This window comes from Oncorhynchus mykiss, chromosome 23, assembly GCF_057628025.1.
Source record: "Oncorhynchus mykiss isolate SJ-2025 chromosome 23, ASM5762802v1, whole genome shotgun sequence".
In the NCBI taxonomy this organism is placed as follows: Eukaryota; Metazoa; Chordata; class Actinopteri; order Salmoniformes; family Salmonidae; genus Oncorhynchus; species Oncorhynchus mykiss.
Window position 1 is genome coordinate 52,219,181 of NC_143044.1, and position 18,223 is coordinate 52,237,403.

The 18,223-nt window shown below is 41.8% G+C and overlaps 1 protein-coding gene across 18 annotated transcripts in view; it reads right to left on the bottom strand.

Annotated features, from left to right (window-relative positions):
- LOC110531925 (adhesion G protein-coupled receptor B3) overlaps positions 1 to 15,699 on the bottom strand; it is a 351,790-nt gene extending 336,091 nt beyond the window's left edge. For 15 of the 18 annotated variants that reach the window (XM_090217639.1, XM_090217638.1, XM_090217634.1 and 12 more), the window contains exons 1-2: positions 15,008 to 15,699; positions 12,244 to 13,006 (exon numbers count right to left, since the gene is read on the bottom strand). In XM_090217639.1, coding sequence (XP_090073765.1) covers positions 12,244 to 12,991 — 748 coding nt within the window. In that variant the 5' untranslated portion in view covers positions 12,992 to 13,006; positions 15,008 to 15,699. The remainder of the gene's footprint in view (positions 1 to 12,243; positions 13,007 to 15,007) is intronic. The other 3 variants (XM_090217637.1, XM_090217640.1, XM_090217641.1) reach the window with 3 other exon arrangements.
- Positions 15,700 to 18,223: the final 2,524 nt, after the last annotated feature.

Genomic DNA, 18,223 nt, shown 5'->3' on the forward strand with positions numbered 1-18,223 from the left:
TGGCGCCCTACTGCCTATATAGTGAACAACTTTTGACCAGAGCCCTATGGTCCTGGTCTATGGGCCCTGGTCAATAGTAGTGCACTATAAAGGGAATAGGTGCCATTTGGGACACGAGCAGCTCAGGACTTTGGCAGGTGACAGTGCATTAGAGCGCTGCCTCCCTCACACACTTCATTTGCCAATAAAACTCCCCACTGCCATTTTACACACGGCGCTGTACAGTAGCTCAGCGTAGTCAGAAACCATAAAACATAACTATCTGGCAATGGATTTATAGGGTTCTCTCTGTACAGTCTAGTATTATAAACTGGATCTCACATTGTGCTGGAATTAATGAGAATGGTAGTTCACAACCAATCACCAGTCTTTTAATTCAAACTAGGAGAGATATGAAGTCACAACAAAAGATGTCCTACTGCACTCCCCTTCTAAAGCTGCACTGTGTTTATAAAGCAGTGCTCTCCTTCTAAAGCTCCACTGTGTTTTTAAAGCAGTGCTCTCCTTCTAAAGCTGCACTGTGTTTGTAAAGCAGTGCTCTCCTTCTAAAGCTTTCTGTGTTTTTAAAGCTGCACAGTGTTTTTAAAGCTGCACAGTGTTTTTTAAAGCAGCACTGTGTTTTAAAGCTGCACTGTGTTTTTAAAGCGGCACCGTGTTTTTAAAGCTGCACAGTGTTTTTAAAGCGGCACAGTGTTTTTAAAGCTGCACAGTGTTTTTTAAAGCTGCACAGTGTTTTTAAAGCTGCACAGTGTTTTTTTAAGCAGCACAGTGTTTTTAAAGCTGCACAGTGTTTTTTAAAGCTGCACAGTGTTTTTAAAGCTGCACAGTGTTTTTTTAAGCAGCACAGTGTTTTTAAAGCTGCACAGTGTTTTTAAAGCTGCACAGTGTTTTTAAAGCTGCACTGTGTTTTTAAAGCTGCACTGTGTTTTTAAAGCTGCACTGTGTTTTTAAAGCGGCACAGTGTTTTTAAAGCTGCACAGTGTTTTTAAAGCGCCACTGTGTTTTTAAAGCGCCACTGTGTTTTTAAAGCTGCACAGTGTTTTTAAAGCTGCACAGTGTTTTTAAAGCTGCACAGTGTTTTTAAAGCTGCACTGTGTTTTTAAAGCTGCACTGTGTTTTTAAAGCTGCACAGTGTTTTTAAAGCTGCACAGTGTTTTTAAAGCTGCACAGTGTTTTTAAAGCTGCACTGTGTTTTTAAAGCTGAAGTGTGTTTTTAAAGCTGCACAGTGTTTTTAAAGCTGAAGTGTGTTTTTACTTTTAGTGACAGAGGTGTGGTGGAAGGTTACCTCTGGATATTCCAGACGTCTTTTTACCTACTTGTAACCGTTTCGTTGTTCCTCCCTTTCTTCTTTCCCTCCCTCCCTCTCTCTCCCCCTTTATCTCTCTCTCTTCTTCCCCTTCTCTCACTCTCTCCCTCTCTCTCTCTCCCTGCCTTTCTCTCGCACCCTCTCTCTCTCCCCCTCTCTCTCTCTCTCGCTCCCTTTCTTCTCTCCATCTCTCTCCTTCCTTCTCCCTCCTCACTCTAATCTGGTTATTATAAATCCTCTAATTCAGAACCAAAAAATAACATAATTATGTTGTCACATGCTAAACATGTTATTGCTGTATCAGAAGCCTCTTGGTTTGCTGGTGACCTTGTATTGTATATCCTAAGCTATTCAGCCTTCCATTCGCCCTCCGAGTACAGAACGACACGTCAATTCTCTCACACAATAGGGGCACTTAAGACGCCAATTATTGAAGTCGAAAGCAGCACGCAATCCTATGGGGCTCACTGTGGTCAAGAAGTACACTACTTCGGGTATAGGGTGCCATTTGGGACGCAAGCAATAACGTCTGATGGCCAACGGTGGCAATGCTAGTTAAATGAGCCCAGCCATGTAATAATGAGACAATGCCTCAAGATGTTGATCCTCTGGTGCAGTTGCAGCAGCCAGAAATTTAAGTGGCACAATTTAGACTCCGGGGTTGATTTTGAGCTTTTTATTTCAGTGTCAAATATGCCTGCAGTGGAAGAAGTGACAGAGAAGGAAGAGTGAAGGCAGACAGCGGGACCTGGTTGCTATCCTGGAGAGATCAAACCCTGGGTTGCATCCCAAATGTCACCCAATCCCTTATACGGTGCACTACATTTGACTGGAGCTCTATGGGGACTGGTCAAACATAGTGCACTAAATAGGGGTCAAAAGCAGTGCACTAGATAGGGAATAGGGTGCCAAGTTGTTTGTCTAACTCTAGAGAGGGCTGGCTCTAGCCACTAATACACGTTTCAGAATAGTGTGTGAAACCAGACTGTATTGGCTGGAATTTCTTATTTCACATTGTCCTTTCAGCAGGATTCCAGAAACTATGGTAGCTGTGTAACCAAGCCAGCTCAGTACAGCCTCGTTTGGCTCGGCTTGGTTCGGCTCAGTAGTGCGAAAAGCTCTTAACCCTACTGACATGAGGGCTATGCAGAAGACATGGATACTATACTGTAGCTATGGCAGATTCTCAGTGAGACAAAAAGAGCAAAGACAGAGTCCGTCTAACGCCATGGGCTCGTCATCAACAGACTCCACAGAACAGCTGCTGTCCTGGACAACATGCCAGAAAACACATGACAGACTGTACAGTACAACACAGCTGCTGTCCTGGACAACATGCCAGAAAACACATGACAGACTGTACAGTACGACACAGCTACTGTCCTGGACAACATGCCAGAAAACACATGACAGACTGTACAGTACAACTCAGCTGCTGTCCTGGACAACATGCCAGAAAACACATGACAGACTGTACAGTACAACACAGCTGCTGTCCTGGACAACATGCCAGAAAACACATGACAGACTGTACAGTACGACACAGCTGCTGTCCTGGACAACATGCCAGAAAACACATGACAGACTGTACAGTACAACACAGCTGCTGTCCTGGACAACATGCCAGAAAACACATGACAGACTGTACAGAACAACACAGCTGCTGTCCTGGACAACATGCCAGAAAACACATGACAGACTGTACAGTACAACACAGCTGCTGTCCTGGACTACATGCCAGAAAACACATGACAGACTGTACAGAACAACACAGCTGCTGTCCTGGACAACATGCCAGAAAACACATGACAGACTGTACAGTACAACACAGCTGCTGTCCTGGACTACATGCCAGAAAACACATGACAGACTGTACAGTACAACACAGCTGCTGTCCTGGACAACATGCCAGAAAACACATGACAGACTGTACAGTACACGCTTCACTAGACATTTACACCCAAATAACTCATATTAGCTGGATAAGAATATAAATTACAGTTTATGTTTCCAACTTCTTGAACTTTATCAAAAGTCCAACTTTGACGACATTATCATTTAACATTATTTAAGTTGGTTTATTGTTTCCTGAAGATGTGTTCAGGAAGATACAGCATATTTTGTTATATTTGTTTGTGTATCTTAATTTGATCACCTTGTTGCAGGATAACTTTTCTGCAATGCAGGAAATGTACAACTTCAAATCAAATTGTAGTCAAATCAAATTTTTTTATTTTATTTTTTATTTTACCTTTATTTAACCAGGCAAGTCAGTTAAGAACAAATTCTTATTTTCAATGACGGCCTGGGAACAGTGGGTTAACTGCCTGTTCAGGGGCAGAACGACAGATTTGTACCTTGTCAGCTCGGGGGTTTGAACTCGCAACCTTCCGGTTACTAGTCCAACGCTCTAACCACTAGGCTACCCTGCCGCCCCAGGGTAGCCTAGTGAAGGTGTATTTGAGTTATTAAAGGGCTTCTGAGGTTGCAATTTCCACTTTGACATTTCAGACTTGATTTTCCTTTTAAAAAATGTATCAACCCCTACCAAAATGTCCATTGATTACAATCTACGTAATAATACATATTTCTTGTTGCTGCAGGATTATTTGCCTGCTGTAGCAAACTGGCTCAAATTAAGAACCTACATCTGTATATAGTTTTAATTGTTGTCAATAGTATGTAGAATTATCACCATTAAAGCATTCTGCTTGGATAATTCATGTCATGAGAGCATCTACCATTCAAAAAAACAGGTAACCTCATAGTTAAAAATAAGCATCCTTATCTGTTGTGGACAGACAGCAATGTCATGCAATAACATTTACCTCCACAACTGATTCTGCTGTACAAGCAACAATCATTCACCATTAATGTGGAAAGAGTAGATATGAATCAACAAATTAACACTGCAGTAATGTTTTAATCAACTAATGTACGTATATAATATGTTCTTATTGTCTTCAGCACCATCACAATTAACATCCCCAAAGCATTAGGTCATTCTGCATCGAGGTCTAGCTTGGATTCATCTTGGGCCTAAACTAACCACCTCTGATATTGAATTCCGTCTGACAGGTTAAGGCATTGAAGGACCGGTCAGCCAGTGTTGCTGCCATGCTATGTTGTTGTCTCTTATGCAGTGTGTTGTCTCTCTTTATGCAGTGTGTTGTCTCTCTTTATGCAGTGTGTTATCTCTCTTTATGCAGTGTGTTGTCTCTCTTTATGCAGTGTGTTGTCTCTCTTTATACAGTGTGTTGTCTCTCTTTATGCAGTGTGTTGTCTCTCTTTATACAGTGTGTTGTCTCTCTTTATGCAGTGTGTTGTCTCTCTTTATGCAGTGTGTTGTCTCTCTTTATGCAGTGTGTTGTCTCTCTTTATGCAGTGTGTTGTCTCTATACAGTGTGTTATCTCTCTTTATACAGTGTGTTGTCTCTCTTTATGCAGTGTGTTGTCTCTCTTTATGCAGTGTGTTGTCTCTCTTTATGCAGTGTGTTGTCTCTCTTTATGCAGTGTGTTGTCTCTATACAGTGTGTTATCTCTCTTTATACAGTGTGTTGTCTCTCTTTATGCAGTGTGTTGTCTCTCTTTATGCAGTGTGTTGTCTCTATACAGTGTGTTATCTCTCTTTATACAGTGTGTTGTCTCTCTTTATGCAGTGTGTTGTCTCTCTTTATGCAGTGTGTTGTCTCTCTTTATGCAGTGTGTTGTCTCTCTTTATGCAGTGTGTTGTCTCTATACAGTGTGTTATCTCTCTTTATACAGTGTGTTGTCTCTCTTTATGCAGTGTGTTGTCTCTCTTTATGCAGTGTGTTGTCTCTCTTTATGCAGTGTGTTGTCTCTATACAGTGTGTTATCTCTCTTTATACAGTGTGTTGTCTCTCTTTATGCAGTGTGTTGTCTCTCTTTATGCAGTGTGTTATCTCTCTTTATGCAGTGTGTTGTCTCTCTTTATGCAGTGTGTTGTCTCTATACAGTGTGTTGTCTCTCTTTATGCAGTGTGTTGTCTCTCTTTATACAGTGTGTTGTCTCTCTTTATGCAGTGTGTTGTCTCTATACAGTGTGTTATCTCTCTTTATACAGTGTGTTGTCTCTCTTTATGCAGTGTGTTGTCTCTCTTTATGCAGTGTGTTATCTCTCTTTATGCAGTGTGTTATCTCTCTTTATGCAGTGTGTTGTCTCTCTTTATGCAGTGTGTTGTCTCTCTTTATGCAGTGTGTTGTCTCTATACAGTGTGTTGTCTCTCTTTATGCAGTGTGTTATCTCTCTTTATGCAGTGTGTTGTCTCTCTTTATGCAGTGTGTTGTCTCTCTTTATGCAGTGTGTTATCTCTCTTTATGCAGTGTGTTGTCTCTCTTTATGCAGTGTGTTGTCTCTATACAGTGTGTTGTCTCTCTTTATGCAGTGTGTTGTCTCTATACAGTGTGTTATCTCTCTTTATACAGTGTGTTGTCTCTCTTTATGCAGTGTGTTGTCTCTCTTTATACAGTGTGTTGTCTCTCTTTATGCAGTGTGTTATCTCTCTTTATGCAGTGTGTTGTCTCTATACAGTGTGTTATCTCTCTTTATGCAGTGTGTTATCTCTCTTTATGCAGTGTGTTGTCTCTCTTTATGCAGTGTGTTGTCTCTCTTTATGCAGTGTGTTATCTCTCTTTATGCAGTGTGTTATCTCTCTTTATGCAGTGTGTTGTCTCTCTTTATGCAGTGTGTTGTCTCTCTTTATGCAGTGTGTTGTCTCTATACAGTGTGTTGTCTCTCTTTATGCAGTGTGTTGTCTCTCTTTATGCCGTGTGTTGTCTCTCTTTATGCAGTGTGTTGTCTTTCTTGTCGTGATGTGTGTTTTGTCCTGTATTGTTATTTTTAATCCCAGCACCCGTCCCCGCAGGAGGCCTTCTGCCTTTTGGTTGGCCGTCATTGTAAATAAGAATTTATTTGTGACTGACTTGCCTAGTTAAATAAAGGTTAAATAAAGAAAACAGGTTACCCATACAGGGTTTGCATCCCAAATGGAACCATATTCCCAATACAGTGTAGTGCACTACATTTGACCAGGGCCCATAGGGATTCCCATAGCGCTCAGGTCAAAAGTAGTGCACTACATAGTGGATACGGGACCATTTGAGAGGCAGACAACCTCTGCCATACCGGGTCAACCTCTGCCATGCCGGGTCAACCTCTGCCATGCCGGGTCAACCTCTGCCATGCCGGGTCAACCTCTGCCATGCCGGGTCAGAGGTTAACCTCTGCTCATCAGGAGCAGGGAAGAACCCCCAGTTTGTGTTGCTGCACACACACACACACACACACACACACACACACAAACACACACACACACACACGCACACCCACTACTTAACACTGTTTTGCTGCCACAGGAGACTCGGGCTGTGTCCCACATAACACCCGATTTCCTATGGGATACCCTATGTCCTCTGGTCAAAAGTAGTGCACTATATAGGGAATAGGGTGCCATTTAGGATATAGACTATGTACTCTTTTAAACCCAGTGGTTATCCAGATAAAAATGGAATTAAATTCAACCTCTCTCTACCACACACAAGCGCGAGCACACACACACACACACACACATACAAACAAACACACAAATACACACATAAACACACTCAAACACACACCCAGGAAAGACACACACCCAGGAAAGACACACACCAACCCTGCTGAACTATAAATAGATGCTAGAAGAAAATCTTAATAAAAAAAGAAGCTTTTGCTTTTAAACCGTTTTTAACATGTTGATAGAACAATGTCAAATGCTGCGTTTGGAGAAGAGATCTGACTCCATGGACACATTAGGACGATTTGGGATGATGTCGTCCACCGTGACACAGCTCTTCTCAATAGTTTTGTCACCCTTGAGATACACATACTTCATCCCATTTTTTATTACACATGTCCACCGTTGACAACAACACAGGATAGAGATTGAAGTTATAGAGCAGACACGTTAGAAACATTACTTGGCTCTCCATGTTTAATAAGGCTACGCTCATAATCTAGTATTTGAGATGTTTTTAAAATCAGAATATGGTGCACAGCTAACGATGGACGGCAATGAATGTGGCTATAATATATATCATGACCTAATCCCCTATGAAATCCCTACGAATATCTAATATATATCATGACCTAATCCCCTATGATATCCCAACGAATATCTAATATTCATCATGACCTAATCCACTATGATATCCCTACGAATATCTAATATATATCATGACCTAATCCCCTATGATATCCCTACGAATATCTAATATACATCATGACCTAATCCCCTATGATATCCCTACGAATATCTAATATACATCATCACCTAATCCCCTATGATATCCCTACAACCATCTAATATATATAATGACCTAATCCCCTATGATATCCCTACAACCATCTAATATATATCATGACCTAATCCCCTATGATATCCCTACGAATATCTAATATACATCATAACCTATGATATCCCTATGAATATCTAATATACATCATGACCTAATCCTATCTAGTATTTGAGATGTTTTTAAAATCAGAATATGGTGCACAGCTAACGATGGACGGCAATGAATGTGGCTATAATATATATCATGACCTAATCCCCTATGAAATCCCTACGAATATCTAATATATATCATGACCTAATCCCCTATGATATCCCAACGAATATCTAATATTCATCATGACCTAATCCACTATGATATCCCTACGAATATCTAATATATATCATGACCTAATCCCCTATGATATCCCTACGAATATCTAATATATATCATGACCTAATCCCCTATGATATCCCTACGAATATCTAATATACATCATGACCTAATCCCCTATGATAACCCTACGAATATCTAATATATATCATGACCTAATCCCCTATGATATCCCTACGAATATCTAATATACATCATGACCTAATCCCCTATGATATCCCTACGAATATCTAATATACATCATCACCTAATCCCCTATGATATCCCTACAACCATCTAATATATATAATGACCTAATCCCCTATGATATCCCTACAACCATCTAATATATATCATGACCTAATCCCCTATGATATCCCTACGAATATCTAATATACATCATAACCTATGATATCCCTATGAATATCTAATATACATCATGACCTAATCCCCTATGATAATCCTACAACCATCTAATATATATCATGACCTATGATATCCCTATGAATATCTAATATACATCATGACCTAATCCCCTATGATAACCCTACAACCATCTAATATATATCATGACCTAATCCCCTATGATATCCCTACGAATATCTAATATACATCATGACCTAATCCCCTATGATATCCCTACGAATATCTAATATACATCATGACCTAATCCCCTATGATAACCCTACGAATATCTAATATACATCATCACCTAATCCCCTATGATATCCCTACGACCACCTACACACCAATACAGCCTTCTACTCCAACAACAATACCCAGTTCCTACAATGTCACGTGGTCCCATGGTCAATGACAAGGACCTTCTATACTCACTAATGTTTTACAAACATAGAAAGAAACGGAACATCTCATTTGCATACACTCAAAGCAATCCTTTCTGCCAGCCAGGCGGCACAAAATGCTCCGTTTTCTATGTGCACGGGAGCAAAGGCCAAGGGGGAGAATCACAGAGACCGGCTCAACTCAACTAAACTCCATGCAGTCGTTCTATGTTCTGTGTGATCAGGAGTGGAGAACCAGGAAAAACCAGAGACGGACCAGCTAGACTCAACTAAACTCCATGCAGTCGTTCTATGTTCTGTGTGATCAGGAGTGGAGAACCAGGAAAAACCAGAGACGGACCAGCTAGACTCAACTAAACTCCATGCAGTCGTTCTATGTTCTGTGTGATCAGGAGTGGAGAACCAGGAAAAACCAGAGACGGACCAGCTAGACTCAACTAAACTCCATGCAGTCGTTCTATGTTCTGTGTGATCAGGAGTGGAGAACCAGGAAAAACCAGAGACGGACCAGCTAGACTCAACTGAACTCCATGCAGTTATTGTGAGGTTCTATGTTCCATGTTCTGTGATCTATGTTCTGTGTGATGAGGAGTGGAGAACCAAGAAGAACCAGGGAGAACCAGAAACCAGCTGAACTCAACTGAACTCCATTCAGTCATTCTATGTAAGGTTCTACGGTTCTACTTTCTGTTTGATCAGAAAGCTGCTAATTGTTCCCCAGGGGTTGTATTATTTGACGCGTGGTTCCATCTGTGACTGTTTCCAAAGGGGGATCGCTCCTATAACATTGGTTCATTATTTTCTGTTGTGTGTTTTTTCAAAGTGTAATGTGTGATTCATTCTGCTTGGATCACTGTGCCGGAATGACTCCCTCTTTAATGTGTCTCCCTCTGAATCTGTCACCACACCTCACACACACACACACACACACACACATTGTAAATCTGCCACCACACCTCTGTGCTCTTATCTCTCCTCTCCACATATACAGGATTTGGTTGAGTCATCACAACACTCTTTTGAAGTGGCTCCTAAACATTCAGACTTGATACATGTATTTATTATGCAACAGATACTCTAAAATCAGTCTGTGTGTGTGTGGGCTGTGTGTGTGGCGGGGGGGGCGGGGGTCTGTCTGTCTGTCTGTCTGTCTGTGTCTCTCTGTGTGTGTGGGCTGTGTGTGTGTGTGGGGGGGGGTCTGTCTGTCTGTGTCTCTGTGTGTGTGTGGCCTGTGTGTGTGAGGGGGGGGGGGGGGTCTGTCTGTCTGTCTTGTTTGTCTGTCTGTGTCTCTGTGTGTGTGTGTGTGTGGGGGGGGGGGGGTCTGTCTGTCTGTCTGTTGTCTGTCTGTGTCTCTGTGAGTGTGTGGGCTGTGTGTGTGTGTGTGCGTGCGTGCGTGCGTGCCTGTGTGTGTGTCTTTATTCTGTCTCTATCTGTGTGTCTGAGTTACTAATACGACGTAGAATAAACTAGCAAACAGTGAGTGTGTGGGATTTCACTACATGGTGACAGTTTCATGGGGTATTTGAAGAAAAAGGATGGAATCCTCCGGAAGCAATTAAAGGCATTTGTCACACTTGCCAGCGTAAGCTGAGATGGTGACAGGCCGATGCAGATAGATACTGTGTGGTTGTGGGACAAAGAACAGTAAAAAAATACCACTTCTTAGTTTTCTGTCGAACCCTTGACAACAAATGAAAAGCTGAATAAATCTGGTCATCTGCAACCCAGGCATCTGGGGGAGAGATTATTCATCATTTACAAAGCAAGGGAAGAGAGCTTGGTATTACGCTAGCTATATTCCAAAACAAAGGCCTAGTCAGGCACGGGCGGGTGTGCAATATTTTTGGAGTAATGTTGAAAGTCTAACACCGTATACTGTATAAACAGGACCAAGAACAGACTAGAATATGAGAGAATGGTTTTGGGAGCATAGAAATAACAATGAATAGAAAGGGTGTCTCCATTCAAGTCAATGGTGACATAATTGGTGGGTTTTTGAGTGTGCCCATGCCAGGAAGTAAAAGCAGAAAGTGTAACCTTCAATCTGTACTGTGATTTGTTGAGTCAACTCAACTGACATTACAAAAAATACATTCCATTACATGAGCCACATCATTTAACATCGTTTGAATGAACATTCTACATTACCATGGCAATCCAGCAACAGTTGATAGAACATTCCAAAAAAACATGGAAATGATTGCATCATAATACCAGGCAGCCATTGTGAGTGTGCCCATGAGTTTACAAGTCAATTGCCAGGGTTAGAGCTTCCAAGCCCATTCTATTCATTCTGATTTCCATGTTTGGGAGTTTCTGATGCAGTGTTATGTATTCTAGATCAGTATGCTGGAATGATCCAGAATATATCCAGTATTCCAGTGTTCTGTACTATAGACCAGTATTCTAGAATATTCTAGAATATATCCAGTATTCCAGTGTTCTGTACTATAGACCAGTATTATAGAATATTCTAGAATATATCCAGTATTCCAGTGTTCTGTAATAAAGACCAGTATTATAGAATATTTTAGAATATATCCAGTATCCCAGTATTCACTATTCTAGACTATAGTATTCTGTTGTGTCAAGACTATGCGTTGACTCCGTAGTCTATCTCCTGTTCTAATTTAAAGGCATATTCCAATCATCCCTTTAATAAGTATTGTGGAGGTCTGTAAACACTAAATAGACTCATTTTAATGAACAACTGCTAAACCGAACGTTGGATTGGTTTTGAGTGCTTCAGTGTTGCTGTAGTTCTATCCTAATGAGAGATGTCATCTACAATGGGGTTAAAAGACTAGATATTTATTTCCTTCAGTGTGAATATGTAGTTGCTACACCATCACAGCTCCTCTCTCCATGGTCCTGGGAATGAGAAAACACTACCATAGTCATTGGTGATGATGCACATCACCAATGCCTGAAAACCACTGGTCATTATCAACCAATAATTGCAATATAATTGTATATTAGAGATGAGCAGCATACATGATGGTGGGCTGGGCTGTGGAGGAATATGGACCAGGCGTATCTCATGTACAACACCCGCTCCTCTTGTAGCTTTGGTCTAGGGATGCATTGCATTGTGAGGTCAGCTGTGTGTGTTTTTTGTTTCACGGCCCACAACCCAACTCTGTAGACAGACATGCACTATACAGGTAGGGGGGTAGAGAGGGGTTAAAAGAGGCTATTGACGTGCACAGTTGACTCTAGCTCTGGCCCAAGTTGTTATTGTCCGTTCCACTACCAAGGGATGTTTGGTTAGTAGAAGAATAAGCACTAACGCCCTGGACCAGAGCTAGGTTGACTCAAACTCCCAGCTGGCTCATCTATATATGCATACATACAAACAATGCTCATTGAACTGTAGTATAACTGCAGTATGTTAGACATACAGCATGTTTGGGGCTGGTTACTCACCCTCCTTTGCTGGTCGTTTAACCTCTGCACTGATGTTGCACACCTGCCCAGCACGGATTTGTGGAGTCAGGCATCCCTCCGTTTGGGGATTTAAAGGCAAAACCACGTTGTTAAGCAAAAGCATACTTTCTGATTCTCCGTCGCCTAGGTGCTGGGGACAGGTGCATTTCGTGTACACTATTCCACATGATTCCACAGTTCCTTTCTCCGATTTCAGGCAGTTTTCCAGCCACGTGCACAGCACCTGACATCCAAATTGACTGGGGCTCGCCTTGTTCAAGACCAAGAATTCCACCACAGACTTCTCCTCTTCGTCCGTCTTCTGCAATCCGTTATAATCGTAAGGGAAAACCCTCCGTAGCTGCACGAAATTCTTGTCATACTGCAAAAATATATACATATTCTTGGAATCACACAGGTACACTATAGACTCGTTGTTTTTCAGCAATTCATTGATCTTCTCGTGCGAGTAGTGATCGAATTGATAAGCAAGCAAAGAGAACTCGGAGCAGCTCAAGTCTCGTTTGTATAGTTTAAGGTAGATGCTGTATTTGGTAGGGTCAGGGTTCTCCAACGTCCATGTGCAATTCGTGTAGTTCTTGGGAAACATCTCAGTCACTGAGTAAGATCCATATATGACCCCCTTGACCAAAGTGGAACACCAGTAGTCTTGTGCACCAGTTAATCCAAACATAACCAGGAGATAGGTGGAAAATATATAAATCAACTGGTTACGAATAGCCTTCATCCTATGTCATTTGGCCTGCAAGGGGGAGAGATGTAAAAATGACACCAAGGACTCTTAAAGACACAGTTAGTAACAGTAAACAACATGAACCTGTGTAGGCCTAATACAGGGTGATCTGATTATACCAACGTTTAGTTCATAGTGAGGCCTCAACCTTTTCCGCCTTGGAAAACACCTGACCAACCGTCATCATTCCTGTTCCACTGTTACATTACGGCGGGCAGTATCCTGCTCCTCTCCCTTGTTGCCTTTTGCAAGAAAGATAAAACTTTGGACAAACACTGCCACCTTGTGGTTGCTATGGTCGCTTGATTTGGGGAAGTCCGCATAAGGGATCAATGAAACTCGTGTCAGTCGTTATTGAGTTGTAATTAATTGGACCGATTGGCAGAACTAGGGAACCGTCCATCTTTGTAATATTTCCAACGTGATGGGGCTCGCGTGTTCATATGTGTGTGTCCGTCACAAAGAAAGAGAGGTGTGTGATTGTGAACAGTTATCATATTGCTCTGAGAGGGACATATAGGCTGCATGTGGTATTTTATTGGAAGTGAGCTCATTTTGCGCAACTATGTTCTCCATTACGCATCGCGGAGAGGGGCTTTAAACCATCGATATTAATTTCGATGAGAATACTGAACTGGATTATGTCTTCGGTGTATTCCAAGTCCCTGCCAAAAAGGGTTTTGATTCTGTGTCTATTTTATTTTATTTATTTCCGAATCCAAGACCATACTGCGTGATATGCTGTAGGCTATGTTACACGCCCATCCATCCAACCTGTATCTTTCCTCAATTCAATAGTGGACTAAGAGCTGGTTTGGAAGTCCATTATACACTAATTTCATATAAAGACTCAGTGGGAGATTAACCAACCCACACATTGACACAAATACAGCATCGTGACCCCAGTCCCGATTTCCTTAACATAACTAACATGGGCTTTATCCTCCTCCCTTATAGGCAGCTAATGATACCTGTAACGTTCTTCCATCTACTAATAGACAGATCTGGATCACGTATCGAGTCGCGAGAGAAGGAGAGAGGGTGTGAGGGAGAGAGAGCGAGAGAATGCATGCGATGTCCTGATTGTATTAATCCTGCAGGCATTGCAGCTGTGAGCAGTGTCACAGTGGTGTGTGAGTAGGCGGTGGAATTAAGTCTATAGAATATTATTCTGAGAACATGAGAATAGTAAGATTTCAAACATTGAGGACTATAAACCTAATTTGAGGACATTAGTATAGGTTATGCATGATAAAATGACAAAGAATGCGATATAATATAATGGCATATTGTGCTGCCAAATGGACAGAATGTTGTCTTTTGGTTTGGGACCTGTTCATAAAGTACCTAAATGCCATTTATCTGCAAATATTCTCACTAATGGATAGATCATTCTTGCATTATCACTGTTTATAAGATTCATAGGGTACATGCCGTTCTCTGAAAACAGAAGTCCTTTTGCTGAACGGACATGGTTTGAGCGCTTATCGAGGATTACAATTTGGTAGAGGATGCAAAAACATCCGCTTATTTTACTCTCAAATTAAAGTTGTTTTTCCTCCTGTTTTGCAAAGCGATGTGAATATGATGAAATATCAACTCAATCCCAATTCACTGACACATAGACGGCGCTAAAACCAGATTTTTGCCCATTTTTTGATAAAAGGCGCACAGAAATACATCTGTTAACTTATTCCAACCCAGTGTAGTCTATGTGTGTCCGTCCCATGGTTGGAATCCCTCGACGCATGTTAGAGCCTATTCATTCGAAACAGAGATACAATGCTGCAACCACAGAAATGTTGATCGAGATGGAATATTTCAACTTTCAGACGAGGCTATATCGGTTAAACAGAGATCGTTGCAGTAGCCTAGCTGGCGTGGAATCTGTTGGTATTATCTGAATGCCTGGCTGCTTTATCTGTCTACAGCCATAAAATCATAATAGCATACTAATAATAATAATAATAATAATAATAATAATGCAATTAATATTATCCCCAAAATTACCTTACACTCCGGAAGCTATGGCTATTTTTCCAAAATACTTGACCACATCCTTTATGAAGAGCAAAATGTGCTGTCTCCGTGCGAATCGATACTTCCCATAGCCCACAATAGAAGTCCAATGCAACAAGATGATCGTCAATGGGCAAAAAAAATGCGTTAGACTCCGGTCTGGATCATCTCCTCCGCGTCGCTTTTTTCCATTAAAACGGACCCAGTGAGAAGCGAAACAACTCGCGACAGCCCAATAGAGGAATAGTAGAATAATTGGGGGGACAAAAATCTACCAAATTACCGTGAAGGTATACCTCTATGGATCGTCGACGGGTCCCTTCGTGTCTTTTCTCCAGATATATTAGCCTATCAAGACGAGGCAGCAAGTAGTCCAAAAAAATCCTTAGCGGACGGATGTTTGAATACTGAGTAAGTATGGAGGAGAGATAGAAACCGCTCTGCTCGCTCACCCTGCTTAGGACTGGGGCTGCAATATCACGTCACAGCCACTAAGATAAAGCACGTATGGACGTTTTCTTGCTGCGTCTGGTATACCACTTTCCCACCCCCACCCTCTGACACTCTTACATAGCCTTCCCTTAATTCAGAGCATAGGGATGTTCCCTTGGACTTGGACCCGAGGTTTTGTGCCCACTGCCCAGACAGACAGGCTACTACTGCTCCTGACGAACCGGCACGTTGGGTTGGGGTTTACCATTCGTTGTTGGAATATTGGGGTATTTTGGCTGCAAAGACGGATGAGCTGGCGCGCGCAGGACAATAAAAAACCTCATATTCTATCATCGTGGGACATTATAAGCGGATAGTGGAATTACCCTCCTTATGATTTTGAAACAAGGATATTTTCATATTTTTTTTATAGATTTCTTCTACTTTTTTTGCTGATGTGGCAGGTGTTTTGTGTGCTGTTTTGAGACAATGTCTGAAACTCGCCTCTGTCTGTAGTAATTAGTGTCTTCTTCTGTTCTTATGCAAAGTAGCCTACAGAACATATCCTCCCTCCTCTTCACGACTCTGTATGTAGTTGTTTCTTGTATTTAGGTCAAAACACTATTAGGTATGCATGTTTACGTTCATCGAATGATTTGGGGGGTATTGTTGAGCAGTTTAGTCAAGCTATACCACTTCATCCGTTCTAAATGTTGTATGGCGGGGACTTCAGAAAAGTCGTTTTTTTCGACGTTGACCTAAATATGGCAAACTTTTCACTTAAGTTAATATTTTGGTAATATGCTTCGAGGTAAGAATATATCTAATTGAGTCTACTAAGTTAATGGTATAACTTTGTTTTCTTAACATTTTTACTTTTGTTCAACCATAATACAAGTTCATTGCGCATTGCCAAATAAATAAACCGAATTGATCGTAACAGAGACAATATCAGCTCGCTTTGTTTTTACACACGCATAAATGCATTGTATCTGTAAAGTGTGCAACTCTAAGTTCTTAGTCCTAATGGAACAAGAGGAAATTTGATAATAATGACCAAACATACATCAAACATGTACTGTTTCCTCTGAGTCTATAACCTTACAAAGGGTGAGAATTGGTTCAGTGGTTATTACTGTGGAAGTCATACCCGAACATCTGAATGGTTAAACGCAGGCATAAGAGCGTATGTGGTTGGTTAGTTGTACAGTCCGCTGAACAGTCGTTTCGAAAAGCGCCGGAGACTGGAACAGGCAACTGGAGAGTTTGCTTCAAGGGCGGACATGAAGGTTGACTGAGCTAAAAAGTGAAACGATCATGGAGGGCATCCCCCACACACATTCAAAGGGTTATGTTACTGTCTGGCATGTCAATGGTTTAGCACCATGCTCCTTGTCGTCAGACAGTATAGGTTGAGTGAGGAGTGAGTTAGGCTACCTAAAGATCCGTTACGCGCGTTCGTATACCATTAAATAGATCCACTGACTTCAGCTAAGTGGACTAACTTGGGGAGCGTTGTACGTGTTTTTGCGCAGTTAGTGCTTGTAATGTTCCTGGCCAACATACAATTTGTCGAAATATTGCGCACGCAATTAAGCTACATCTGTTAGGTTACTTCTTGCTGCTTGCTAAAGCGCTTGACGGTTATCGAATCCATCATTGCCCGAGGGCGGTGAATGGATAGGCTATAGATATTCTACATATTCTTACCCTACGAGGTCCGGAGCCTGCTGTTTTTCCTACCTGATAATTAATTGCACACACCTGGTAGCCAGGTCTAAATTAGTCCCTGATTAGAAGGGAACAATAAAAAAATATGCATTGGAACTGGCGAGGTCCAGAGATGAGTTTGTGGGTTCTATATTATATAAAGACGCTTGGCAGTTGAGATGGCAGCTAGTTTAATAAAGCAGATGCCTCCACTACTAGATTATGACCGGGCACCGGGGCACGGGTATGACACACTTTGTCTGTTATGGGGTTGAGGAGCAGCGAACCGTCTCTAAAATGGTTTGTGATGCACATTTGCGCTGCCTGCCTGCTGGGAGTCGAGAGGGTGGACACTGTGTGTCTGGTCGAAGCTGTCTCTCTCAGTGCATTGTGAGTTCATTTATATGATCCGATCCTCATGACAGGCTGCAGTAGATGCAATATCCAAAGCTATGGCTATGGATTATATGTATACGTGATCCATAATATGGATAAAATATATGGATTATATGTAATGGATGAATGCTATGCTATGAGTCCCTGTGTTTATGAGCTATACTGTGCTCGTCTCTGTGCTCTCAAAATATAATAATATCCCTAGGTCTATTTAGCAATAGCAAAAAACGGAATGATGATTTAGTGACTGTGGTGCCATGAGAGTGTATGTCAGCCCGCAGAGACACAGCTGGGAGCTGTCCCTTCAGCACCACCCTGGACATGACCCCTGGGGGTTTCAGCACTGCAACACCATGGACAGCAACCTCTGACAAGGCACCAGTACAGATTACCTGCTGTGCAAGAGCATGGACAGCAACCCCTATACAAGCCACAGCTGTGGCAGCAGACCCTAGCCCCTTCAGCACCATGGACAGCAGCTCTTATACAAGCCACAGCTGTGGCATCAGACCCCAGCCTCTTCAGCACCATGGACGGCAGCCCTTGCTACAGCAGCCCCCACAGCTTGGTTCCATAACGGGCTATATCATAAAAATGTAGGAAAACAAAAATGTGCCTTTTAGTCTTCATTTAATTTTAGATGTGTGGTTAAGGTTAGAGTTAGTTTTT